This window comes from Notothenia rossii (genome assembly GCF_949606895.1).
Source record: "Notothenia rossii genome assembly, chromosome: 8".
Lineage (NCBI taxonomy): Eukaryota > Metazoa > Chordata > Actinopteri > Perciformes > Nototheniidae > Notothenia > Notothenia rossii.
Window position 1 is genome coordinate 45,635,518 of NC_136906.1, and position 25,486 is coordinate 45,661,003.

The 25,486-nt window shown below is 40.2% G+C and overlaps 3 protein-coding genes and 1 long non-coding RNA gene across 8 annotated transcripts; 1 reads left to right on the top strand and 3 right to left on the bottom strand.

The window, feature by feature from the left end:
* Positions 1–122: 122 nt before the first annotated feature.
* On the bottom strand, positions 123–7,444 carry LOC307014221. 2 transcript variants are annotated; one of them, XR_013801201.1, is made up of 2 exons: positions 6,798–7,444; positions 123–5,435 (listed from the first exon to the last, which is right to left on the bottom strand). It is a non-coding gene; the product is annotated as an uncharacterized lncRNA (long non-coding RNA). The 2 variants fall into 2 exon arrangements; XR_013801202.1 differs by having other exon boundaries at positions 123–5,443.
* A 2,165-nt stretch (positions 7,445–9,609) lies between these two features.
* LOC307014843 (uncharacterized protein) lies at positions 9,610–12,390 on the bottom strand. The gene is made up of 6 exons (XM_079643049.1): positions 12,168–12,390; positions 11,718–11,834; positions 11,409–11,600; positions 11,011–11,113; positions 10,540–10,739; positions 9,610–10,371 (listed from the first exon to the last, which is right to left on the bottom strand). The coding sequence occupies exons 1-4, from the start codon at positions 12,208–12,210 to the stop codon at positions 11,025–11,027; spliced, it is 441 nt and encodes a 146-aa protein (XP_079499175.1). The 5' UTR covers positions 12,211–12,390; the 3' UTR covers positions 9,610–10,371; positions 10,540–10,739; positions 11,011–11,024.
* Positions 12,173–24,253, bottom strand: LOC307014840 (uncharacterized protein). The gene is made up of 14 exons (XM_079643040.1): positions 20,518–24,253; positions 15,562–15,688; positions 15,227–15,307; positions 14,789–14,996; positions 14,428–14,597; positions 14,239–14,337; positions 13,811–14,043; positions 13,539–13,717; positions 13,360–13,453; positions 12,976–13,168; positions 12,824–12,889; positions 12,565–12,682; positions 12,397–12,467; positions 12,173–12,285 (listed from the first exon to the last, which is right to left on the bottom strand). The coding sequence occupies exons 1-13, from the start codon at positions 20,560–20,562 to the stop codon at positions 12,434–12,436; spliced, it is 1,647 nt and encodes a 548-aa protein (XP_079499166.1). The 5' UTR covers positions 20,563–24,253; the 3' UTR covers positions 12,173–12,285; positions 12,397–12,433.
* Positions 15,952–19,830, top strand: LOC307016957 (zinc finger MYM-type protein 1-like). 4 transcript variants are annotated; one of them, XM_079646347.1, is made up of 4 exons: positions 15,952–16,862; positions 16,961–17,062; positions 17,188–17,274; positions 17,559–19,830. In XM_079646347.1, exon 4 carries the CDS (start codon positions 18,162–18,164, stop codon positions 19,764–19,766), a length of 1,605 nt encoding a protein of 534 aa, XP_079502473.1. In that variant the 5' UTR covers positions 15,952–16,862; positions 16,961–17,062; positions 17,188–17,274; positions 17,559–18,161; the 3' UTR covers positions 19,767–19,830. The 4 variants fall into 4 exon arrangements, with proteins under 4 accessions (XP_079502473.1, XP_079502474.1, XP_079502472.1 ...); XM_079646348.1 differs by having other exon boundaries at positions 15,952–17,062; positions 17,513–19,830; XM_079646346.1 differs by having other exon boundaries at positions 15,952–17,062.
* Positions 24,254–25,486: the final 1,233 nt, after the last annotated feature.

Consider the following 25,486-nt stretch of genomic DNA (forward strand, 5'->3'; position numbering starts at 1 on the left):
TTGTAGCACTGCTCTCATATCATTTCAATGGGTTAACTTTCTATTCTTCTGTGTTTTTGTATGTTCTGAGCTGAAAGCAATTCTAGAACCCTGAAGGCAAGAGAGACTGAAAAGAGTCAAGGGAAGCTTATAAAAGTTAACAGCATTTAATTACACAAAAGATGCGGTGGTGTACAAAATGAAATGTGCGAGTAGAGGCGCTCTCCACATCCGACCGGTCAGTTCAGGTCAGGGGGTCGAAGAGATCAATTCTTGGCTTGCTCTTCCTGTTGTCATCTGAGGTCTTCTCCTATTGGCCGGCGTTGTCGGGGGGCGGGTCCAATGCAATTCCTGCCTTTTTCTGTAGCTAAATTGCATCATTCTGGCGTCTGTGGTTATTTAAACCTTCCCTGCTACACATTATTTAGCGTCAATAAATGAGTGCTAATCCCAGTGTGCTCAGTGTACAACATCACATGTCATTTCACCTTGGTTCAAGGTTTGAAATCGTATGATTCCGCCAGATGCTAAATGCTAACCGGAAGTGACGAATTTTCAGAATAAAAGTGTTAAGCTAATAGTGAGAACTTCCGGTTTTTCAGAATAAAACTGATTTAAATCAAATAGTGTATTTAATTCAAATTACGCCATATCAACATTGATTTTAATTTCTAACAATCCCTCCTTACATACCATTTAAGGTATGTAAATAATATTGAAATCAATGCGTTCTTCATCCGAACATTACATGGTACATAACTCATAAAAGTCAAAAATACAAATAAGAATACATATTCATCATAAATATAAAGTTTTTCATTTGTACATAACTTCTATCTTAAACCTTTAATGTCACTTCGCAAAATAGCAGCAATTAGCTTGGTATGGAAAATGTCTAACGCCCTCCTTTCACATCATAAATCATCTTCATACTGTATCTGGTGTAAAGGCACTTGTTCCTTTACAAAGTATAAGAAGGATTAAACCATCTAAAAATAGCTAAATATTACTCTTTATTTAAACAAGTCTAGCGCCATTCTATCGGTCTGTTTTTATCTAACTGTTTGTGTCATCCTTTTACTGTGTCTCTGGTGCAATTTACGAATCTCTGCTGGCTCCAGTAGATATAGTTCTCTCCATCCACATTCTTGTTGGTTCTGGGACAGAGGAATAATAATTCAGAACCTGCTGATATTTGAATCTTACTACTTGGCATATGTTACAAACAAAAAACATCTTCTTGATGAACTAAATAAAATCCTTGTAATCTTTCTCAAATCTAATATAACAATTAACTATTCCTGTTTGTGGTAAAAACACACTAACGTTATGTAATACAATTTCATTATGATTCAAAAACAACAAAAGTCATGATGATGTCAGAGTGAATGATTTCCTGAGTGTGTCTGTCCTGTAAGGTACGTCATTCTCTGCTTGGATCGTGTGCAGAAATCCCATCGATTGCACCTGGCAATACTGCTTCTACCCATCTATTATCAAGCTGAAAAATGAATACAGAAATCAAACATACTGTCATTAAATGTCTTTCTATTATGAATTTAAATGAAATGTATATCCCCATAATGATAATAATAACCTAAACAATAAAGTCTATGGCCTTTACTTCTTTTACCAGGCTAGTTACAAGATGTTGTCAAAATTAAATTCTGTCTCATTACATTACTATGTTTCTGCTTAACTGTAATATGTTCTTTCTACATTTCAAACCTCAGGTACTTTAATATCTGTTGAAATATTACAAAATTGTTTCATTATCACAGGTCAACTTTTTCGGTATTCCATTCTGGAATTAGATCTCTCACAGTAGCCCCTTGGCCACTGATTCTGCATCTGTGTTACCGGTTATAACTCAATCAATATTAGAAACATGTCAACATTCACCAAACAGTATATTATCCCTAGATATGGAGCAGGTTAATCCTAAAACTATCTTCAATGCTCAGTTTGAACGGAAAGTTTCTTTCAATCCTTAAAGAAAACATTTAAATTGTGAATTTTACATTTACATGTTGACATTATAAACTAGGGATGTAACGATACCAAAAACTCACGGTACGATAATATCGCGACAACAAGTCCACGGTACGGTATTTATCGCGATATTGAATAATAAAGGGAAGAAAAAAAAATTCATACATTTTTTTTTTCAATAAAACATTTTTTTACTCGGAAAATGTTTCTCTACTACATAATAAATCAGATTTTTACAGCCTTTTTGTAGGATAGCAGTATTTTAAAGTGTCAAAAACAAAGTGACAGTAACAGACTGGAACAAGAAAGTGTTTTTGTACCTACTGGTACTACCAAACAAAGTAAGCATTTTCTTTATGCCACTGCATCTCACAAATAAACAAGGACATTTAATAATCAGACCCTGCAATAAAATAAATCAAGTTTCACTTTAGTTTTTCAAGTAACTCAACTCAAACTCACTAGTCACTCACTCAGCATCATCAGACAGGTTTTTAGGAATATGAGAATGTCCACATTTCCAGGTATTTATAAGCTGGGATGTTTGAGCATTTACAATATCCCCTGCTCTGGAAATAACTCTCTCGCTTGGTACTGATGTTGCTGGGACATCAGTGGTCGCGTTAACCGAATATTTTATTTAACAATGAAGGAAAAATCTGAAAGCAGTCTGTCATTTTGACAGATTAGAACAAACTCGGAACAGCGCCAACGTTTCCCCGCAGCGAGGCTCTGGTGTTATGCCGTGTTATGCATGCCCTCCAACAGGAAATGATATAGTTCCCAAACCGTACTTTGCCGTACAGATCAATACATGTCTGGGAGGTTTTGCTTCACGCTGTGCGCGTCCCGCGAGGTGCATGCATGCACACACGACATAACACCGCCCCCCCCCCCGTTGACAGTTCACGAGCATGCTCTATCGTGAACTGTTCAGACCCGACGGGTAATAAGGGATTATGAAGGATATTTTACGATCCTGTCTGTCAAAATGACGGACAGCGAAAAAGTCTAACGCCAGGCTTATTGACAGGGCGAGATATAAATATACGGTTGGTACTTGTCAATGTCTCTAGGTGTGTAAATGTAGCCCTGTAAATACGATGTCCTTTTGTGTTATCTGTTGTTTTATTTTCATGTTGTAACCTACTTGCTGCCATGTTGGACAGGTCTCTCTTGAAAAAGAGATCGATGATCTCAATGGGACCACCTGGTTAAATAAAGGTTTTTTTTTAAAAAAAGTGTTTAAAAAAATATATAATTTAAAAAAAAAAATCGCGGTAGATTTTGTCAGTCTCACGACGGTATTATTTACCGCGATACCGCGATATTCGGTATATCGTTACATCCCTATTATACACACTCCCCCCTATTTACACATGAACTCATGTGTAACAAAATCCTGTAATAGGGAGGGGGAAAACACTTTCAGGTAAATATTGGTTAGGGACATAACGAACATTGTTTACAATTTTAGATCCATTATTATTATTTCCACAGTAAACACTTCAGTGAAAATAAGTGTTTCTCTCCGTCTTTCAGGCCCAAAAGAAACAAAATCTTCAGATTGAGTTTTACATTTGCAAACCGCCAACTCCTGTGGGAATAAAATATCATCAAGTAGATTAGAAACGGGTCACATGTCCGGTTTCCCCTTTTTATGGAATTTTTAGGAAACCTCTCGTTTCGCTTGGAGCTCCAAAATAATATGTTAGTCCAAAAACATGCTTGGTTAGTTATTGTTTTAGAATCATGCAGTTACACTGATCACATGCCGGCATTCATTCACACTCACACTATCTGGTTGTCAAGTCAGGTTTGGTTTGGTGACTGACCCCAGGGTCAGTCATTGACAGTGCTTTTGTCACACTGTCAGTCAGGGTCAAAGGTAATTTGGTCTCAGTCTTTTGGCCATGTCGTGCTCTGCAGAGTCTTTTCAGAGGTATTTCAGCATAGGCGGGTTCCCTTTATCTACAAAAATATGTCATATGTGGAGCGCCATTCCTTATTCATTCACGATTTCAACTATGATTTTCAAGATGGTTCTAACTTTCCTTTTGGACTTCTGCCTCCCATCTTTACTGAAACTTGGTACAAAACTCACTTCCTTATAGTACTACTACTACTGCAATTCATTTACACCTAATTATTATTACAATGTCTAATAGATCTAATTCAGAAACTTGTGTACATAACTATTATCTTGAGTCAAACCATTACTAGGATCTGTGTAGCTCTGCTATGTATTTCATCTATCTTCAATTCTGGTCCACTTAAAAAACAACGTTAAACTCTTTAGCAGTGTGTGGAACCTTGGGTGTCCGAACATGTAACAATTACTCCCTCCTTTATCAAGGATTTTAAAACAGAAGTCATTTCATATTTCCATCTGAAAGCCCTCCTATGGTAATAAGTATGCTACAATGGAGAAATCAACACTTCAGATTGGAATACTATATTTGGCTTGGCACGAGCTCTTCCTTTAACATGATCCATACAAATACAGATGTGTCTTATAGAGTGGTTCCTAAAACTATCCTTTTAATGGTGATCAATATTGTAACAAATGAGCTCACACGTGAATAAAAATCTCTAAAAGAATAATTTGTTAACATGATGAAAAGATTGAAGCATATGGTTCTACTCTGTACTCCACAACACCCACTGCTTAAAGTAGAGTGAATATTTCCATCATGTCTCCCTCAGTGTGATTTTCTCATTTTACTTTAATAGTTTCCTCTTTACTGCTATTTTTAATTTACAAATTGATTAATTCATGGTTAATAAATCTGTTTGTCTTTACGTATTTATCAAGTGAATTCAAGTTATTTAAATGTGGTCTCTTTTGTGAATAAGTGTGTTTATGTGTAAACTCACTCATTCCCATTCTCCTTTTCTCCTCCTCTGGTTGTCTCAAGCCGTGACCCCGGCCTCCTCACTTCTAATCGACCATGCCAACTCCTCTGATTCTGTCTTCTCTTCAGTCCATCAGCTCTTGAATCCATCCGCTGTAACTCTTTTAGGCAGCCTTTGGCCCAGTTACATCTGCAGCCCACATCATGCCACTGTTCTTGCACTGCTTTTTATATGTCATCTCCTCCTTTACAGTCTCTTCGCTGTTTATATGGAGGGCGGATTCTGCTCTCAAGTTTCACACTTTGCTCTTGCCAAATCTCGTGGCTCAGAACTTCATGCCCGGTCTGAGGGACTGATGAGAGTATCTCTGTATGTCAGCACGCCGTTTGGTTCTGGATGCCTCAGGTGGAGATAGTTCTGGCTGCAGTTCTGTTGTTGTTGTTGTTGTTGTTGTTGTTGTTGTTTCAGCTCTGGTTCTCTGTCTGTTTGATGGAGAAGGAGTAGTCTCCTGTTGGGTTAGGTCCTTTGTCTGCTTGGAGGGACGGGGTCGTAGCCTTTCTGACTCAGAGGGGGAGTCCAGGTCTCGGGACGCATTATCTATAAGAAATCTAGCACACTGAGGTTAAATAAATCGAACCCTTTCCACTCTGTCTCTTTCTAATCATACTATCCATCTTAGTTGTTAAATGCCATCTAAACAACACAATGAATGTCTACTAATGATATTACAAATACTCCCTCTAAAAATTGTTTCATCCATTGCTACATATTTACCCAACCTGACTCTTTCAGGAAACCATTTTCTTCCATAAATTGAAATACCTGTTTCAAGCATCACATATTTCACACACTAAGAAAGAACATCTCCATATTTTCTCCAATATTTTAAATCCCACTGTTACTTAGAACAATAGTAACCCTGCAGAGCACACTGATCAGATTACAGTAATGAAATTTGACTCAAGTGTAGGCCTATGTCTACTTTCCATTATACTTATTACTTTTAGTGAACATTTATTTATATTGTCTAAATTCCTTGTCTATGATGTGCAAACAGTTAGAGTATAAAAATGTGTTTTTCTCTATGTATTTACACTCCACGGATTCTTGAGTTTACTCATCTCCTGGTGCTGTCGTTGTAAAAATGTTCGATTCCTTATTGTTTTGAACCAGTTTTCCTGTTTTATTTTTGAACTCCTCTCAAATGTATCAACTAGTACTTCCGGTTCATAAACCTACTTCCTGTTTATTTCCCCAAAATAATAAAGTTCAAATGACTTTCTTTGAAAAGCATGAAAAACAAAACAACTCAATCTACTCTCAACGTTCATCTACACCATCCCTGTGTATTTAATCAGTAATTACCGGTTGTATCTTCACTCAAACTACTTCATCATCTAGTAATGCCAACTGGCTAGCTAACTAGCTTAGCAGTATAGCATAAACCTCATGTGACTGGGGGAAGGGGAACACTCAACATGTGCAGATTAAAACCACACTGCTTGACAATACAAAACAACACAATCTTCATTTATCTTAGCTCTAAATTCTTTCGATGCTGACCTTAAAAGCTGATCTCATACCAATCTTGTACACAATCGTTTCGGCTTAGAACATCGCACAAAAATATACTTTTCGGCTTAAAAACTCCACACAATATACTTTATTAAACCAGACTACGCCGGTTTAACACATCAAACATATAGACTAACATGAATGGACCCAGTCCAGTGTAAACCAGATCAAGTCTGGTACCTCCCCAGAAGGTCTTAATACTATGTAATATTCACATTAATCGGGCGGCGCCGAGGATACAACAGAGATGAATAGAAACACTATATACAATCTCCACACCACTCGCAATCACCACATTATCACCACAGATCAATCTACAGATCACTACCAACGCTTGCACCTAATGTAAGTTATTTAACTATACAGTTTTTGAATTGAACAGGTAACTGTCTCACCTTTCGTTTAGGCCCAGCCAAAAACTCCAGCAGTGAGTCTGTAGCCTGTCCTCCCTTTGTGCAGCCTGGTGTGATGCTAGTTAGCTTGCAGCCTTCCCCTCTACTCAGCTCTATCCTGCTTCAGGTCCACCCAGGGACGCCAAATTGAAAGCAATTCTAGAACCCTGAAGGCAAGAGAGACTGAAAAGAGTCAAGGGAAGCTTATAAAAGTTAACAGCATTTAATTACACAAAATATGCGGTGGTGTACAAAATGAAATGTGCGAGTGGAGGCGCTCTCCACATCCGACCGGTCAGTTCAGGTCAGGGGGTCGAAGAGATCAATTCTTGGCTTGCTCTTCCTGTTGTCATCTGAGGTCTTCTCCTATTGGCCGGCGTTGTCGGGGGGCGGGTCCAATGCAATTCCTGCCTTTTTCTGTAGCTAAATTGCATCATTCTGGCGTCTGTGGTTATTTAAACATTCCCTGCTACACATTATTCAGCGTCAATAAATGAGTGCTAATCCCAGTGTGCTCAGTGTACAACATCACATGTCATTTCACCTTGGTTCAAGGTTTGAAATCGTATGATTCCGCCAGATGCTAAATGCTAACCAGAAGTGATGAATTTTCAGAATAAAAGTGTTAAGCTAATAGTGAGAACTTCCGGTTTTTCAGAATAAAACTGATTTAAATCAAATAGTGTATTTAATTCAAATTACGCCATATCAACATTGATTTTAATTTCTAACAGGTGCCAACTCAACATACAATGTTGATGAAATGAATGAAATTTGGTGATGATTCATTGTTTTTGTGTTAATGTAATAGCAGTTAAAACAGGACCGGTCAAATTTGACCAAGAACACCAAAGTAAGGGGGGGAAACGAATACAATAGGAGGGTTTTAATGTAACAATTCCTTATGACATTGATGATATTTTAAATCAAAAAACATATTCCCTAAAATACGGAAGCTCTGGATGCCATACAAATGAATAGTTGATATTTTTTTAGGGCCACAACTTTGGCACTAGAGCACCTAGTGTTATCAAACGCATTTCAATGGTGAAACTATCCAAACATATTGCATATGACAACATTTTCCACTACGATGAAAGGCGTGTAAGCCAAAAAAAACTTATTCTGGTTCCATCATGGGTAACCCCACCCATCCTCTCCACCTGCAGCTGGACAGACAGATAACCCCGCCCCCCCCCCCCCCCCCCCCACCTGGACAGACAGGAGCTCCTTCACCAACAGACTGCTGCAGCTCTGCTGTCACAGGAACCGATACAGGAAAACATTCCTGCCCACTGCAATAACTCTGTACACAACACGTTCTCACTCCCAACCGGTCACATGTTGACGGACGGTCAACTCCTTGCAGTATCAATACTAATTCGGTTGACTTTTATATTTGATCCAATGGGTATAGAGCTCCTGCGGTCACGTGACTTTTGGTTATCAGCCACCATTTTGGCAGTAAACATGACGACCGGCGCCAGCGTTTTCCTACCGTGCGAGTATACATCTCATTTTAATTCAAGTGAAATTCGGCTTTATAGTACAAAATTAGAAAGATTAAATATAAGCGACCCATATAATGCACCCGGTGTGCTTTTCAAGAGCATAACCTCCTGCTCTGAAGACGATGTACCCGACTTGCGCTACGCGGACATCCACAGCTATCTTGTAAGCTTTCCATCAGTGTACTCAGGAGACTCCCTCAGAGCTTACAAAAGCTTGGAGGCTTACAAATGGTGTCAGTCCGGCTTCGTAAACAACATTCAACTGTGGAGTCTTACATCCAAAAACTTCGGCATCATCACTGCAAGGGTAAGTATTAAATTATTCCAGTTTGATAGGCAGTGTCACGTTAGCATTGTTTGTTTATTAGCTTGTCTAGCTACGGCAGTGTCACGTTAGCATGTTTGTTTATTAGCTTGGATAGCTACTGCAGTGCGTCTGAAACTAGTTTGTATTTTTGAACGTACTCAACCAAAGTGGCTGGCGTTTTTAACCTTTATTTATCTATTTTTGAATTTCATATATAGGTTAATCACTCCCAAAGGCTTAATGAAAGTCAACTAAAGCCATGGGTGGTGGTCAGGAACGACGGGGTTGTGCTGGGAGCCCACTGCAACTGCACAGCGGGACTCGGGGAGAGCTGCTCTCCCCGAGTCCCGAGGAATATTTTCAACACGGGTTTGTTTACCACTAGCTTGCTACAAGCTAACTGGCTAGGCTGCACCAGAGCCACACTTGTTGAGTTAAAAAGGGACATCACAGAGTCCGTTAGCTATAATAACTGGGTGCTAGATTCTACTTCGGTAAAAATTAAACTGACCAGAAACTTTTTGTAGCATTGTACTGTATTCCTTCACCCACCTGATATGAAGTGATCACTGCATAAGCGAAAGCAAACGGCCGGGGGGTCCCATCTTTCAGTCTTGTTCAGACGGCTCCTGGCTCTTTTAATCGCTGCGATCCACTTTTCCCTCCTCTCCGCGTCTTTTGGAATGCGATAATAAGATACACCTTTCTTCTTCCCACGCCTATTTGTGCAACCTGGTGCACAGCAGTTATCCACCATCCTCGACAGTCTGCCAGTGCCTGCCAATGAATGTACTGACGCGATTACTGCCAAAATGGCTGCCCCCTTCGTTTCTCATCACGTGACCAGCATATGTGACATCATCCGCAGGAACTCTATATTGGTATATTTACACCATAACGGTGCACAGCTGATAGAAAGGGAAACCTAGTGGTTAAAGCACGTTATTGAAATGTATTATTTTTATTATTAGATATTAATAGTAGACACAGACAGACAAACTAATAAGGCTTTATTTAAACATTAAAGAATACTTTAGGTTAAGGTCTTATTTTGAAAAAGAAAAAAGCTTTGGGGGTATAAATATTAAGCCTGACAAAGTACTAATATATTGCTTTCCTGCAATGTTAACTACTGTATGTTTAAGCACTTATTTTAACTGATATTATACATATGTATTATACTCTTATAAGATGTATGTAGGTAGTATAAGAAATGTGCAGAATATGACAGTTTAATGGTGGAGGTATACACACATATTGATAGATGTCTTGTAATGCACTGTTGAGGGACCTGCGACCCAATTTGTTCATCTCCGACCTTGTCAGGTATTGAACATTCAATAAATAAAGAACACAGAATTATTAAATATAAAACACAGAATTTGTGTGATTATACTAAATGATTTACAAATAAACACCATTGCATATTTACAACTGTTACACATGCTGATGTAACGCAAATGTTTCCAACTTGGGATCAATAAAGTATATGTTATCTTAAGATGATCGATGGCTACTGCCATATTTGCAAAATTTGCCTCTGAACCTTGGCAAGTGCATGTTTCAGGCTTATCAATTTACAACAGGAGGGGTCACAGACATAAGACGAACTGTTAAATAAAGCTCTTCTGACCTTAGCTGGCATGTGGGTATACCCACATGACATAAATAGATATAAATATAAAGTCAGTAAAGTATTTACATTTCTGATAGCACATCAAGTCTTGGCGGATATTCGTTGCTTGAGAGCAGCAGCAATCTGGGGAAATACAGAGAAACAAAAAAGAGGGGCAGATCAGAAACCAAATTTGAGGTTTTTGAATACAAAATGTATGTTTAGCATTAATGAATACAAAAGTAACAGCAACATGTCTAGGTTGAGGCTAAATCAACAAAGATACTGTACATTAATTCATAAGTAAATTACCTAAATTATGTTTCCTTCTTCATCTTCACTGGTGTCTGGACTGCTTAGGCCACTTTGACTTTCCTCTTCATGTTGAAGGAAACAAGCATCAGGACCTAAAGCAGTCTTGTACTGCTGCAGTACCACCTGCAACCTCTCCAACGCCTCAGCCTGCTTCCTTCTTAGGGTGCACCCAATTCCTCCATTCCCCTTGTCTACATCTGAAAATACACAAAATATTGTTATATGGACATACTATAAAGTAAGATTGCTTCACGAGGCCAGAGCACTTCAATGGAGTATATTCTCTCCCATGTACATATAAAGATGATTGTCACTGTCAAGGGACTTCATTATGTAAAATGGTCGGGTCGAATGGGCAAAGGCCATTATACTCCATCCAATTTCTGTGACCAAGAATGATTTGGGCTGACTTTTTTTCCTTTAAAACTCATACGTTACAAGGTAGGTTAAGTTTTGCTTTCAACTTACCTTCCTCAGCCACCTTATTTTTTAGAGCAACTGCCATGTTCTGCAACCATGTGCAATGCTGCGCCATCTCCCACAATAGGATTCCTTTCTCCTCTTGCAGTCTCTGTGTAAGCATGACTTGATCAAGTATCTTTTTCTTGGCTGTAAAGTTAGCTAAAATCCAATCACAGTTATGTATATACATGAATCACATTTTCTTTATAGCATAACAATATGTTTAAAACTCCAAACATGTACTTTCAAAATAATCAAATGTATACACAATAAGAAAACTTAAGATATACCCTTAAACTAAATGAACGTTCTAACACTCTACATGATATGTGCATAACTCAGCAAGGTATACCTTCATATAACAGAACTTCAAATGAATTATTATGAAATATCTGAAAACTGACCCATGCCATGAACTTCCCACGGCCACAGCGCAGACATGATGCTCCCTCCAGAGAGGGAATGCTCCACCGCAGCAACATCTATGCCTCTGGCAGAGTCGTGTACAGGCTGGTTGTACTTCAGTACCTCCTGATTAAGGCGCTTTTTGTCGTCTGCAAGCTTCCTTCGAAGTCGATGGCGGAGCTTGCTGCTGTCTGAAAAAGACATGAAGTCGTGGGATAGGGATATGTGACAAACTATATTTGCAAGTGCAAAAAATATATATAATTCAGTAGGTTGAATCTGCAACCTAAAACATTATATTGTTATACCATTCTGTCGGTAAAGGGATTGCTTCCGCTGCCTCACACTTAGGTAAAGCCCCTCAATGCTTTGCTGCAGTGCTGTTTGAAGGATGTCTTCAGAAGTACCCGATGTTTCTGATGTTCCTGTTGAAATAATATTGGCAGTAAAATGTACTGTTACACAACACGTAACGGTTTTGAGAAACAAAGTTGTACAACATATTTAACACATTTTAACACAAATTGATGGTACAATTATGGAAACTGGAACATATCAGAGATAAACATGGACACATAGTTGGCTTGCTATTGCTTGAAGATTATGTCCCTGTCTACTGAAATCCAGTGAGGGTCCCATTACGTGGCATGAAAAATCTGCCTTATTGCCTTAAAATTGGCTGCTCTTTAGGATCAAATCTGTAAATTCAAACAGTCAGGGACAATGATATGTAGCTGGTGTTATCTCGTCGTGCTTACCAGATCCCCATTCCTTCACGTCGGAAATCCACGTCGACACCATGTCATCTGAGACACAATGTAGCTCCGTCTTGAGTTCCTCAAGACTTGCAGTCTCTTCCAGGAGCCTCTTACTAGTCTGATAAACAGTAGACGATGGACATTTATCAAGATTAAAACTTGCTATGATTAACAACAAGCCATGTGCAAATGACAAAGGACACAACAACACCTTTAATAGGAGGCTCACCTTCACATATCTTGTGGAAAGTGCCTGATGAAGGGAGTCACCTTTTTTCCTGTTCCATTCCATTGCATGCACTGTGAGCATGTCCAGTCGTGATTTTGAAAGCAATAATGAGGTTATGATGTGTCATCTAAAAAAGTATGCAATAATAGGGCAAAACCTTCCACTCACCTGCTTGGGACATGTATTTTGTTGTCAGGGCACAACGGGACAAGCAGCTGTTGACCTGCTCCACCTCTTCCCCAGCGGTCATCCCTGCTCCCTCCTGGTTCTTCCCACTCCATATAATCTGATGGTAAAAGGTTGCTGGAATTGTTGTGCAAAGAGGCTACATACTAATATACTAAACAGTATAGCTTAGATATTTACTACTTCAGTTTTATAAATATAAAAAATATAAATGTACGTGATACAAAAATATTTCACATACCTCGCATTTGGTAGCATGGGCTCGAGCATGCATTACACTGAGGAATGGCTTCATGGTGGTCAGCTCCTGGAGAGCAGGAAGGACACTTGCAGCTTTCTCCATGTACGGCCAGTACTTGCAAGCCACATCCATGGCAAAGAACTTGGATTTGGCTGGCATGAGTTCCTTTTGAAGATACAGGGGGTAGGCGAATATCTCCCCCCTGTACATATTTAAGGCCTTCAAAAGAAACCCATGGCGACATACAGCCACCTCCATCCCTTCTTCATCCAGCTTCGAAGCCCTCCTTGACGTCTCCCTCGCTGCTGTCCACTGGGAGTCCCCACATGTGCCTCTTCCCTGGGTCTAAGACACACATTACATCATGACAAATCAGTTAAAAGCAATGGAATCACGATCTACACCATTTGTTCTAATTATCTGATTTTGGAGTAGATGGTAAGGAGAAGTAGCTGAATTTGAAGAAAGTCAGGATCGGATATACATGGCTATTTTTGTGATATACCTATAAGGTAAAATGACGAATAAAAACTTGCATTTTTCAGTGATCTCTGTATTTTGTCGACAAATGCAGCCACCGCGCTGTCTTCTGCTACAAAGAGCCCATTAAAAAAGGCGCTGCCATCAGAACTGAGGAAAAAAAGATTAGCAAATATATCCATGAAATATAAACAGTAATCAAAAAAGTTAAATAACAACATTGTAAAAACAGCACCTTCCACTTCGCCGAAAGCGATACAGCTTCCTGTTTCCATCGGCACAAACAGCCAACATCTCCGGCGTGCAGGCAGGGCAGATGAAAGGACCACCACAGCAGAGCTGGTCTTCCTCATACGAGGCATAGGAGAACTCCAGAAAGCTACGCTGCAGTGCATCTCCGTTGACAGGTCCAGACTGGAAGATAATTATATATATTGCTGTGATTTTGTCTATTTACGGAAATGTTATAATGTATACAGTAATATGGTAAAGAATATTTACACTTACTCTTCCTCCACACTTTGTGCGATGCTCCAGCAGCTTTGCAAAGGCCTGTCTGGAGAATCCCGGAGAGATGACCTTGAGCTCTTCAAAGGAGCTCAGGAGGTCCAAGGTGTAAAGTGTGGAAATACTGACCGAAGCTGGCCAGTATCCACTCTTAAGGAGGACTTTCAAGTCGGGGGTCCACTGCTGCTGGCAAGTTTGACAGACATATAGTGGCAGATGCAAGTCATAACGCCCTTGGAACAAGTAAATAAACATAATTAAGACACATTTTACAACAGTTCCATCTACAAATAGTCAAAGATGAACAGATAATACATGAAGGTTTTACTCCAAATGGAAGCACAATGCCTCAGCCCACAACAGTAAACATATAACAACAATTCAATAGAAATCCAAATATATATATACATATATATATATTTGATTACCATTGATGGTAATTAAAATCACTGGTTTGCCTGGTACCACAGTGAAGTTTGTGCCTTTACAGGAGCAGTTGGGTGCCTTCACAGTTGGCAATATGCAAGCTGTCAAAAAAAAAAGAAAAGCACTAATTACCATTATATGCTGGCCGAAGAGACATGTGAACATCAAAATGCAAGTTTGAGAGAGCATACCTTGGTCATGGGTGTCATATCCACCTTCCACTCTAACAACACACGTTGTTGGACTAATTGGTTTAAAAAAAACATTCACTAAACTGTCCCTGTTGTGGAGTGGCTGGTTCTTCTGATGAAGTGCATCACAGTCTCCACAGAACCACTCATCGGGGAGACACTCTCTACACCTTGGGAGGAAATACAAAATTATTCTAATATCCTAGAATGAATTCATTTTCATCTGGGTTTTCTCTAGGTATCCAGTTTTCTAACATCCCAAAAGTCATGCATGTTAGCTGAAATAGCAGGGCACTGAGCATTAATACTGAAAAATTACAATTAGGTAAAGTAATTTAAATAAAGGTAAATGTTTTCTCACCTAATAACAGCCGGCTCGTGGCAGAGGCCACACAGGGGATGACCAACAGTCTCTTTTTCTAGAAGGCATTGTAGGTGGTTTGGTCTCGCTTCTTTCCACCGCTCTGAGGCTTTCTGCTGCCGAAAAGACCAGGATGAGGCAGAGCTTTTTTGAGGCTCAGGAAGAGGACATGAGGAAAGAATGTCAGAGAGTCTCTCCATATTATTTTCTGTGAACAGAATGGGAAACTTTAACTGTAAATGACTATATTTAAGATGAACACTAAAAATCAAGGATCATTTCTTTGCTCAGTATGGAACTGGCCAATATCTTTACTGAATTACATTCCTCGTTCGAGTCCTGAACTGTCAGTTGTGTATAAGGTTATTTTCTCTCACTAACACAATTTATTTAAAAATTGATTTTAGTTTTAAACTTAAAGCCATTTTTGTGATTTACCAAATTCGTGTTGTGCTGAAGGTTCAGTACGCAGAACCTCCACACTGGAAGACTGGAAGCCCTCGGTCGGGGGGGATGTGACTGTAAAACATCACACAGAGGGTTAACAACAGATAACTGATGATTTGTATTATCTATCTATTGTTTAAAAGCTTGTGAAATTAAATAAAGCATAGTTCTTATGACACCACAGTGGGAATGTCTCCGGCTGTAGTGTCACTATGCGTTTATATATTGGAATTATTGTAGACCCTCAACAAGCAATTACTGTGTTTTAATTCGATTTTCCAACCATTTACTTACTCATAAAAATGTAAAATAATTGGGATTTCAACCTGTAGCTGAGCCTTGGCGTCGCCCTCCACGCCTCCCTCTCAGCTTGCCACGTCCTACACAGCCCCTTTTAGGGGACTGTAAGGTGTCTCCTACAGAGCGTGCCCGTTTCCTCTCCTCAGCTGCTTTCTGTGACCAAGTAACAACTCATGTAAGGTTGATGTTGCTGATAAACTGATACCATATGACAGTGGACAAATAAAAGTAAATTAATTCACTTGAAGAACATTTTTGCTTCAAGTTTTTCCTACCATATACACAGGGGCGGAGCTTCCTACAGGCAATATAGGCGGTTGCCTAGAGCGCCACCCAGAGGGGGGCGCCAAAAATTGCAACAAAAAAATTTTTTTTTTTTTTTTTTTTTTTTTGCTTTGCGCAGTTTTGGCGCCCCCCCTCTATATCTGCAACCATTATTCTTACATAAAAAAAAAATTCTAACATAAGGGAAAATGAGCCAAAAATCTAAAACGGTCGGTCGGAGAGCCTCGGCTTTAGGTGTTCACAGTCAGAACATGCTAGAGCGCTGTGCATTGATGGGTATCGGTCAAGTGTTTATCAAATTGAGCGTTGAGGAAAGAAAGACAAACGTTAGAGAACTATGAAGAGGCAAAAGCCATCTGGGGCGCAGTATAAAAACAGAAGAAAAGAAGAAGAAGAGAAACGTGCCAAGGTGAAAGGTATGCAATTTTGATTGTATTGTCAACATTAGCGAATGGATCATGTAATCTTGCTAGTTAGCTAAGCCAACGTTAGCTAGCCAGCGTTTGTTATTGCCATTCAGTCGAAACTGTCATAAGGCTATTTTCTTTGTGTCATGAAATAGAAATATTAGTAATAAAAACAATGTTAGTTTTGGTGTAGCGAGCTAGCCAGTGTGGTGGAATGTTAGTTAGTTGGTAACGTTAGCTAACGTTAAGTTTACCTCAGAAAGCACATTGACTATCCGAGTCAAACATTTGCCAAATTCAACCCTGTCATAATGTGCGCTAACGTTAGCTAACTAGCTCAGTGGTTCTCAACTCCAGTCCTGTTGAATGTTTTCGTTCCAACCCAGAACTAACACACCTGATTCAACTGTTCTAATAAGATAGGCATAGCTCTTGATTAGTTGAATCAGACCTGTCAGGCTGTCCTAATGCTTACTAACTAAATAATAGCTACATTTAACAAATGGAAATGATTCAATGTTGATAATACACATTTTGTTATATCATTTTAGATTCACTTTTAAAATATCTGGGACCATCTGCTGCATCAGTTGACAAGGAACCGCCATGCACCTCAGCTGTGCCGGCTTCCTCAGGTGAGTGCAATGTGTCAATAGATGTTCCTGATGATAAATAATTTAATGTGAAATCCAGTCAATATATTTGCTCTTGTGTGTTCTTTCTATATTTATAGACCTAGAACCACATGAAGGAACGTCAGAACAGCAAGCTGCTCATCCTGATGAGATGACCACTGATTCCACCCTGCCACTGACCACTGTGTCTGTTTGTTCTGGTGAGTACAATATGTCAATAGATGTTCCTGATGTGATGATAAATAATTGAATGTAAAAATGACTGTCGTGCCATTTCTAATCCAGCCAATATATTTGCTCTTGTGTGTTCTCTATATATGTATAGGCCCAGAACCACTGCAAGGAACGTCAGAACAGCCTGCTGCATCTCATCCTGATTGCACCACAGATTCCACCCATACACTCTTCTCAGGTGTGTGCCTTATGAATGTAAAGATGTTTAGCTATAAACCTAATTGTCCTCATGCTTTCAAATAATTGCTTTCTGTTTTTATTTACATTTTACACACTGTCCCAACCTTTTTGGAATTGGGGTTGTGTGTGTGTGTGTGTGTGTGTGTGTGTGTGTGTGTGTGTGTGTGTGTGTGTGTGTGTGTGTGTGTGTGTGTGTGTGTGTGTGTGTGTGTGTGTGTGTGTGTGTGTGTGTGAAGATATTGTGAATATGAGGTGAGAAAATGTGCTTCACATGCCCTCCAGATGCAGCAAAGACAGACGATCCACTACCAACCGATCCTGCTGACTGCCCTTCACATCTCACAGACACAATGAGGACAGAGTTTGTTCGGAGAGGACCATATCAGATAACACCTGATTTCATTTTCCCAAGGAGAGATGATGGGAGAAGTTGCCACCACCAGTACTTCAGCAGGACCTTAGTAAATGGAGAAAGGATCAAAAGAAGTTGGGTGACATATTCAAAAAAGAAGAACAGTCTTTTTTGTTTTTGTTGTCAACTTTTATCTCCAAAACAAATTAATTTAACAAATGCAGGACTGTCGGATTGGAAAAATGCAAGTGCTGCTTTGACCAGCCATGAAAATAGTCCGGAACACCTGAACAATTTGGCGTCATGGAAAGAATTGGCAGTTCGATTAAAACAAGGTACAACAATAGACAAACAAGAGCAGGCCCTCCTTGAGGCAGAGAAGAGTCGGTGGAGAGCAGTGCTGACACGACTGGTTGCTATTGTACAGTCTCTGGCAGGGCGAAATATGGCATTGAGAGGAAAGACAGAAATACTCTCCTTCAAATGGAAACTTTTTGAAAGAGGTTGAGCTTTTGGCGCAGTTTGACCCAGTGATGAAAGACCACATCCACAAGATTAAAAGTCAAACATCCCACCACAGCTACTTGGGCAAAACCATTCAGAATGAGTTGATTGAATGCATCAGTGGAAAGATTCTATCAACAATAGTGCAAGAAATAAAGAAATGCAAGTACTTTTCCCTCATTTTAGATTGCACCCCGGATGTTAGCCACACTGAACAGCTGTCAGTAGTCATCAGAATTGTGACACTGGAAGAAGACCCCCAGATTAAAGAGCACTTCATGGGATTCCTAGTAGCAGAGGAGTCCGCTGGTGAAAGTTTGTCCGCCCTGATTTTGAAGAGGCTGGAGGAGTTGCAGATTGCCTTTGATGACTGCAGAGGACAGTCATATGACAACGGCGCAAATATGAGAGGGAAGAACAAGGGAGTACAGGCCAGGCTACTGCAGTTGAACCCAAGAGCTTTGTTTGTGCCTTGTGGGGCACATACACTCAATTTGGTCATTGCTGATGCTGCCAAAAGCTCCAAAGATGCCATATCATTTTATGGCATTGTGCAGAAGCTATACTGCCTGTTTTCTGCCTCTACACAGAGATGGGCCATCCTCAAGAAACACGTCAACCTTTCACTCAAAATGTGGTCAGAAACCAGATGGGAGAGCAGAGTGAAAGCTGTGGAGCCTCTGCGATATGAAGCCGCAGCTGTGAGAGAGGCACTGCTTGAGGTGAGAAACCAGGCCAAAGACCCAATCATCAGGATTGAAGCCCAGTCTCTGGCAGAAGAAGTGGGGTCATTCCGCTTTTCACTGTGCACAGTGGTCTGGTATGACATGTTAAGTCAAATTCAGCAGGTGAGCAAAGTCCTGCAGTCCCAAACAATGCAAGTGGATGTAGCAGTAAGTCTACTGAAAAAGACTGAAAAAGCTCTCAAATCCTACAGAGCCACAGGCTTTGTGGCTTCACAAACATCAGCCAAGGACATGTGTGAAGACATGAATGTGGATGCAGTCCTTGTGCAAAAGCGGCTGAAGTCAACAAAGAGGCACTTCTCATATGAGTCTCCTGATGAGCCATTGAGGAATGCCTTGCAAAATCTGGAGGTAACGTTCTTTAACGTGGTGGTAGATGCTGCAGTGTCAGCACAAAAGGAGAGGTTTACCACTCTTGAACATGTGCAAGACAAGTTTGGCATTCTGTACAACTTCCCAGACCTGCCACACCAAGAGCTGATGAAGCAAGCAGAGGCACTTGCACACACCTTAAGCCATGGAGGGCAATCTGATTTGGATGGGAAGGAGCTGGCTCAGGAGTTGGAAAATGTACCTGACTTGCCATCAAAGAGCATGACAACTCTTGAGTTGTTGAAATTCATACATACAAAGCAGCTCACCGAAATATATCCCAACTTGTGTATTGCTCTGCGGATCAGTGCAACGCTACCAGTAACAGTAGCTTCAGCCGAGAGGAGTTTTTCCAAATTAAAACTCTTGAAAACATACCTGAGGTCCACCATGGCTCAAGAACGCCTCAGTGGTCTGGCTGTAATCAGTATTAACCATGAGGTTGGTGGTCAGATTTCATATGATGATGTGATTGATGACTTTGCAGCGAGGAAGGCCAGAAGGATTGCACTGTAAATGGAAACCAGTAGGAGCTAATATGTAGGCCAACCTTGTGTGATGATAGGGAGTGGAATGTAAATAGTCCTTGAGACAAAGTGAATTTGTAATTTTTATGTATTTGTTTGTTTATTTAGCATATTATATTTTGATTATTTGACATGTGTAACATATTTTACAATACATAATTTTCTTTTAAAGCAAATGTGCACGTTATTTTATTGTTTGTTATTGTTATTATTATTATTGTTTGTTAGCTAAGTTGTTTGTTTTAATTCTTTAGTGTGCACTTTACATTTCTTCTTAATTTTCTTTGAAAGCAAATTTGCACATTCTTTTATTGTTTGTTATTGATATTATTATTGTTTGTTAGCTAAGTTGTTTATTTGTTTTAATTCTTTAGTGTGCACTTTACATTTATTCTTAGCTCTTGTTCTTGCTTGTAATAAATAAAGCTGCAGTACTTTACTGTATAACTGTTAAGATGTTTTGATATTTTTTTGGGGGGGGGCTTAGTGGTGAAGCTCGCCTAGGGCACCAAATGTGCTAGGTCCGCCCCTGCATATACAACTAATGAAGTAAAACAAGTTGAACAAGTTTTATTTAGTAAGCCTCTGCCCCCCATGTTGTAATGATAAACCGTTTTGCAAAGGCCCTATACATTGATCCAAAATCCAGTTACTCTTGGCCTGTTCAGCATTTTTTGGATAACAGATAGTGCCAAATTCAAGTGGGAAATGAATGAGGTCATATGGGTTAAAACACCAACCTTAGCTTCAGCTAGCATGTGTTCATGCTTCAGCTCAAGAGCCATGCGTTTCCCTTCTTTGGATGTGGGATTATTGGGGTCTGGCCAGCCAGCCAGCCAGCCAGCCAGCCAGCTAGCCAGCCAGCCAGCCAGCCAGCCAGACAGACAGACAGACAGACAGACAGACAGACAGACAGACAGACAGACAGACACAACAGATATGCAACAGCTGCTGTATGAGACAAACAGAGATAGAGAGACAAATTGTAAGATTGAGATGGATAGATGAAGAAATAGATAATGAATGATAGAAAAAGATAGAGACAATAACTATAAGAAAGCTAGGTAAATAGACAGAGAGATAGGTTGAGTTTGGCTCTTAAAGGTGCCGTTGGTTTTATGATGGTGTAGATCAGTGTATGGGTTTGTGGTGTGGGTACGGGAGCTGCAGGACAGAACAGAAAAAGTGAATTATGTATTGAAACTAGCTTTTTTAAATGCACATTGTGACGGTTTAACTACTTTAGACAGACTGAGTTCATTTACGTGTTTCCTGTTTCATACGCGTAACAAGCACATGGACTATGCCCCTCCCCCCCAAACATATATTAAAATGTCGGCCAGCGTTAGTACTGTCATGTGTAAAACAAAAGCGATTAAGATAACGTATAACTCCGACGTATGTAGCCGTAATTAAGACAAATATTTTTCACACACCACTTATGAGCTGATATAAATGTAGCTAAACTAGTTTAAGCTTATGTTGAACGTGAGCTAGCTAGCTAGCTGCCTGCAAGAACAATTTCACATTAATGTTGCTTTGCTGATTATGGCGAAAGCATTTCTCAGACTTAGAACAGTTCAGTATGTATGATGAACCATGCGAGTAAAGGCTTAAAAAAAAGCCCCAATTATTCAATCTAAGCAAAACATGTATCAGACTTTAGTGACCGAACTTACTTTGTCAAAGGATGGATCGCAATGCCAATGGCAGCGTCTTTGGCCAATAGGTGGTGCTCTGAATGATGTAATTTCCTGTACCGATTATACAATAAAATATTAATACATTTCCTATATTTTGACACGATAACTCTTTAATAACTGTTAGAAATTAACATAACCTACGGACAAAAACAAAAAAGTAAGGGGAAATCGTGTTGGTGAACACGAATCAATAGATTAAAAATCGTGTTGGTGAACACGAAATGCCGTGAGACTGGGTTGGTGTGCTACAGTGTGTGCGTAGATGCAGCGGACAGACAGGTCTCAGTTGGTTTTGGTGTCCTCTGCTTACTTTTAATACTTGTAAATAAAACTTTTGGCCCGTAATTTATTTTCCTCATTGTAGCGACCAGAGAAGCAGGAAGGGCCCTCAGATTTTGAGATACCCCTACCCGAGGTCGAACAAATGACAACAATGTTTTTTCTTATCTTTAGGGTCTCCCATTAATGAAATTGATTGTTGTCAAATTTTATTTTGGGGGAAAAAATGTTTTTTGGGTTGTTCTTTAGAACTACCCCAATCCCTGAAAAGGAGCCAAATTAGACCAGGCCGAATGTGAGAAAGGTGACAAGAAAGCCCATAACTTGAGAATGACCTCTCTTATCCTCTTCAGATTTGCTGAGGTATGAACCAGGTGGCTGTCCTACATCACCAAATAGTCAGACAATTATGTAACTAAATAAATACTGAATTATAGTCCTGTAAACTTAGCTTTAGTTTAGACGGAAATTGTACTTTCGGTGATAGGAATAGGACTCAATCACTTTTCTCTCATTTATCAGAAAAACAGAAATCCCTAAAAAAAATACCATTACTGAATTGTCTACGGTGCTATTGAACACTAACCAGTGGTTGTATGAAAAATATCTGGTACAGTTCTATTGCAAATGAGATTTCTTTAGACATAGGCCTACCTCTTCTCTGATACAGTCACATTCCGAATTGGGGAGAAGTGGCACAATAGCTTATAAGTTAAGAATGCTTACTCTGATGGTCATTATATTTGGAGAGGGAAATACCAGGTGGCTGAACTACATCACCAAATAGTCAGAATAAGAGTAACCCAATACAATCAAGTGTATTAGTTCTAAATGGCAAGCCTCTAAAACATAGGTGTAAATAGTACAGGTTTTATTGAAACCTGAACCTTAATTCAAAGTACAGTATACAATTCATCAAATGATTCTGTGAGAGGTCAAGTATATAGATACTAGAATGGAATGTTAAATGTCAGGTTCCTCAGAAACATTAGGGGACACATGTTGACATTCTGCACAGGAGGTGCAGAACTCCGTACAGGGAAGGCCAACAGAGAGGCACTGGCACTTTCCACTCTCTCCACACTCTGCATCTTTGCAATACAAGTGAGTAATGTCTCTCACTTCTGTAGGTACTGGGGGTTTTGTAAATAGAACTGGTTGAATGGCCCCATCTCTGACAATCCACCCCTTGCCAACAGGACTCCATAACAAGGGTTTGGGTTTGGGCTGTGACACCATATCGCTGTCTGAAACATTGCTTTGTGTACATGTTGTTGAAATGCATCCTCTGTTGGCGGCAGATTTTCCGAGGCTGCATCTGTTGTTGATGCAATTATGAACCTCAGTTCATCCAAGTTTGTGCACATCAGTCCAATTTCCTTTTTCTTTTTTCCATATAGCAGAAGTGCAAATTCTCTTGCAACTGGCAAAGACTTCCAAGCTGGCAGAGAGTCCAAAAAGGGCCCGATCTTTGAGCTCGCTGAGATGGGTCTTGAGTTTGGTGAATGCTGTTGTCTTTCCTATTCTGTACAAACTACTTGTTGTGGCACAGCCAGTGAGTGCATGACATGCTGGTAGACAGTTAGACATGTAGTTGTCGCCCAGCTTCAGGACCATCTCCAACTAAACGGCCTCTTTGAGAAATTCTAGTCTGGTGTCCGTTCCGCCCACAGCACTGAACAGATTTGTATCAAAAGTATGGGATAGAGCTACTTAACATTCAGCCATGAGAGACAGGCATGCAGTGTCACTGCCTTGTCAAAAGCCTTCACCTCCGCCTACCTGTGTGAGTGCGGGTTTCCCCATTGACTTTGATCAAAAGCAAGTACCGGTCAAGAAGGGGCGGATCTACTGGGGTAAAAATAGCCTTGCCACCCCAGCTGCCACCCCAGTTGTCAGCTTTGTTTTGAAATAAAAGTTGTGGCTCATCGGACATTACTGAGAGAAAATCCCAAATGTCCGAGTGCAAGTGAATGCAGCACAAGACGCAAGCCTTGTAACCCCGGCCCTGGCGCGAGCGAGGAAATGTGATTGGCGGCGATTTCATTTGAACGGGACGGCACATTCGGACCTTTATATACAGTCTATGATTCGGACCCAAGTAGACGGAAGGAATTAGGTATCTACGGTCTACAATGACAGAGAAGAGACTGTCAAGTTTGGCTGTGCTCAGCATTGAATCAAAACGCACTAAAGCTTTAGATCTTAATACGTTTGTGAGGCGTTTTGCTGAGCAAGATGGTAATCGCCGCATTTAGCTGTTATAGGAATGCCAAGTTGATGCTCTGCTCACGGATGACTCGATGAGCATAGAAAACTGTTGATGATGACCTTACGTGTGTAAACATTTTTTTTTCTTTTTAGGGGTCTGCCCCTTTTAAGTCCTGAGAAAGTCAAATAAGACGGTGTGTAAAACTACTCTGCCCAGCCAAAAGAAAGTAACCACTTTGATTTAACTAGGCCAGTAGGCCAGGGCATTCCACTGGATAATAATACCCCTGCATTATAGCAACAATAATAATAATAATAGCAATAATAATTGGGAGAGGGGCGCGGCTGTTCTTATGTTCTCTGAGGGGAGGCTCACCTTCCCACACTTTGAAAACCCCTGATCTAGGGAACTGTGTACATTTGTTGTCATGTGACCATAAATTCAGGAAGCACCCATAATTTATATTTGGCTGTGATGAAGAGAAGCACATGGTCAAGTGGTAAATGTGTTTTTTTCACGAATGAACTTGTCAAAGTTAATGTTCAACTTATAATTACTGTTCTGTCAAAGCAAACGTGATTGTAAATTACATCCAATGAGCTACCTGTATACAACAAATGACCCCATGCAAATATATAGAACAGTATATGCAAATGTCTCTATAATCCATAATGCACTCCATATTGACATCACACAGGATCTAAACATAACCTTGTTATCATGCATTTCTGGATTAAACATAGAGAGAGGTCATCTCTCCAACATCTAAATATCCTTGGTTTTTCTTCCTGAATGTGAAACCCCCCTCCTCAGCGGCCCATTGGAGAGTAGAACAATATACAGTATGTAGGCTACTGCTACGGGTAAGGTTATTCATTCTGTACTTTCACAAAAACAGCCATCTCAGGGAAGAAGGACACTCAAATAATACAAAATGTATAATTCATAGTTTGAATGTTTTCAAAGCGTGCCTCCCTGTGACTGAACACAGCTGGTCTTCATCTCTCATTCTGGTGTGTAGCAGTAACTTGGAGGTTAGCCTTAGTGTGCCTTTACCCCACACGACCCTGACAAGAAATACATTGCTACTCCATCGACTCGCCTGGGAAGAAATGCAGTATAGCTGCAGACATACCACTAAATTACTGAGCAGTGTAAAGTTTTTTCACACAGTATTTTTGCAGGAGGCTAGCAGGGGCCCCATCCTGTAGCAACTGAGAAACAAAAGAGGAGCAGCAGGGGCCCAGGGGGGAAAGCTGGTTCCTCTGCAGCCTGAGGCAACAGCGCCGGGTCTGCAGGCCACTGGCACACCATCCACTGCTGTGTGTATTACATTTCATTACATAGCATTTAGCTCAGGCTTTTATCCAAAGTGACTTACAATGTATGTGTATGTGTGTCTGTCGGTGGGGTGATGACAAATCGGATTGTTTATCCCCACCGAGTGTGATTCAGACTTTTTCCCCCCTGTGGACGTTGATTACGCAGCAGCATGTTGCATGGTTGGAGGACATG

Excerpts from the sequence above, each read along its gene's own strand:
- LOC307014843 (XM_079643049.1), bottom strand. The coding sequence starts at position 12,210 with ATGGTGTCGACGTGGATTTCCGACGTGAAGGAATGGGGATCTG. Across the intron at positions 11,835-12,167 it reads CGTGAAGGAATGGGGATCTG|GAACATCAGAAACATCGGGT; the intron begins GTAAGCACGACG and ends TTATTTCAACAG. Across the intron at positions 11,601-11,717 it reads ATCCCTTTACCGACAGAATG|ACAGCAGCAAGCTCCGCCAT; the intron begins GTATAACAATAT and ends TGTCTTTTTCAG.
- LOC307016957 (XM_079646345.1), top strand. The coding sequence starts at position 18,162 with ATGAAAGACCACATCCACAAGATTAAAAGTCAAACATCCCACCACAGC.
- LOC307014840 (XM_079643040.1), bottom strand. The coding sequence starts at position 20,562 with ATGGCTCTTGAGCTGAAGCATGAACACATGCTAGCTGAAGCTAAG. Across the intron at positions 14,044-14,238 it reads GATTTTAATTACCATCAATG|GGCGTTATGACTTGCATCTG; the intron begins GTAATCAAATAT and ends ACTTGTTCCAAG. Across the intron at positions 12,683-12,823 it reads CCCATGCTACCAAATGCGAG|ATTATATGGAGTGGGAAGAA; the intron begins GTATGTGAAATA and ends TTTTACCATCAG.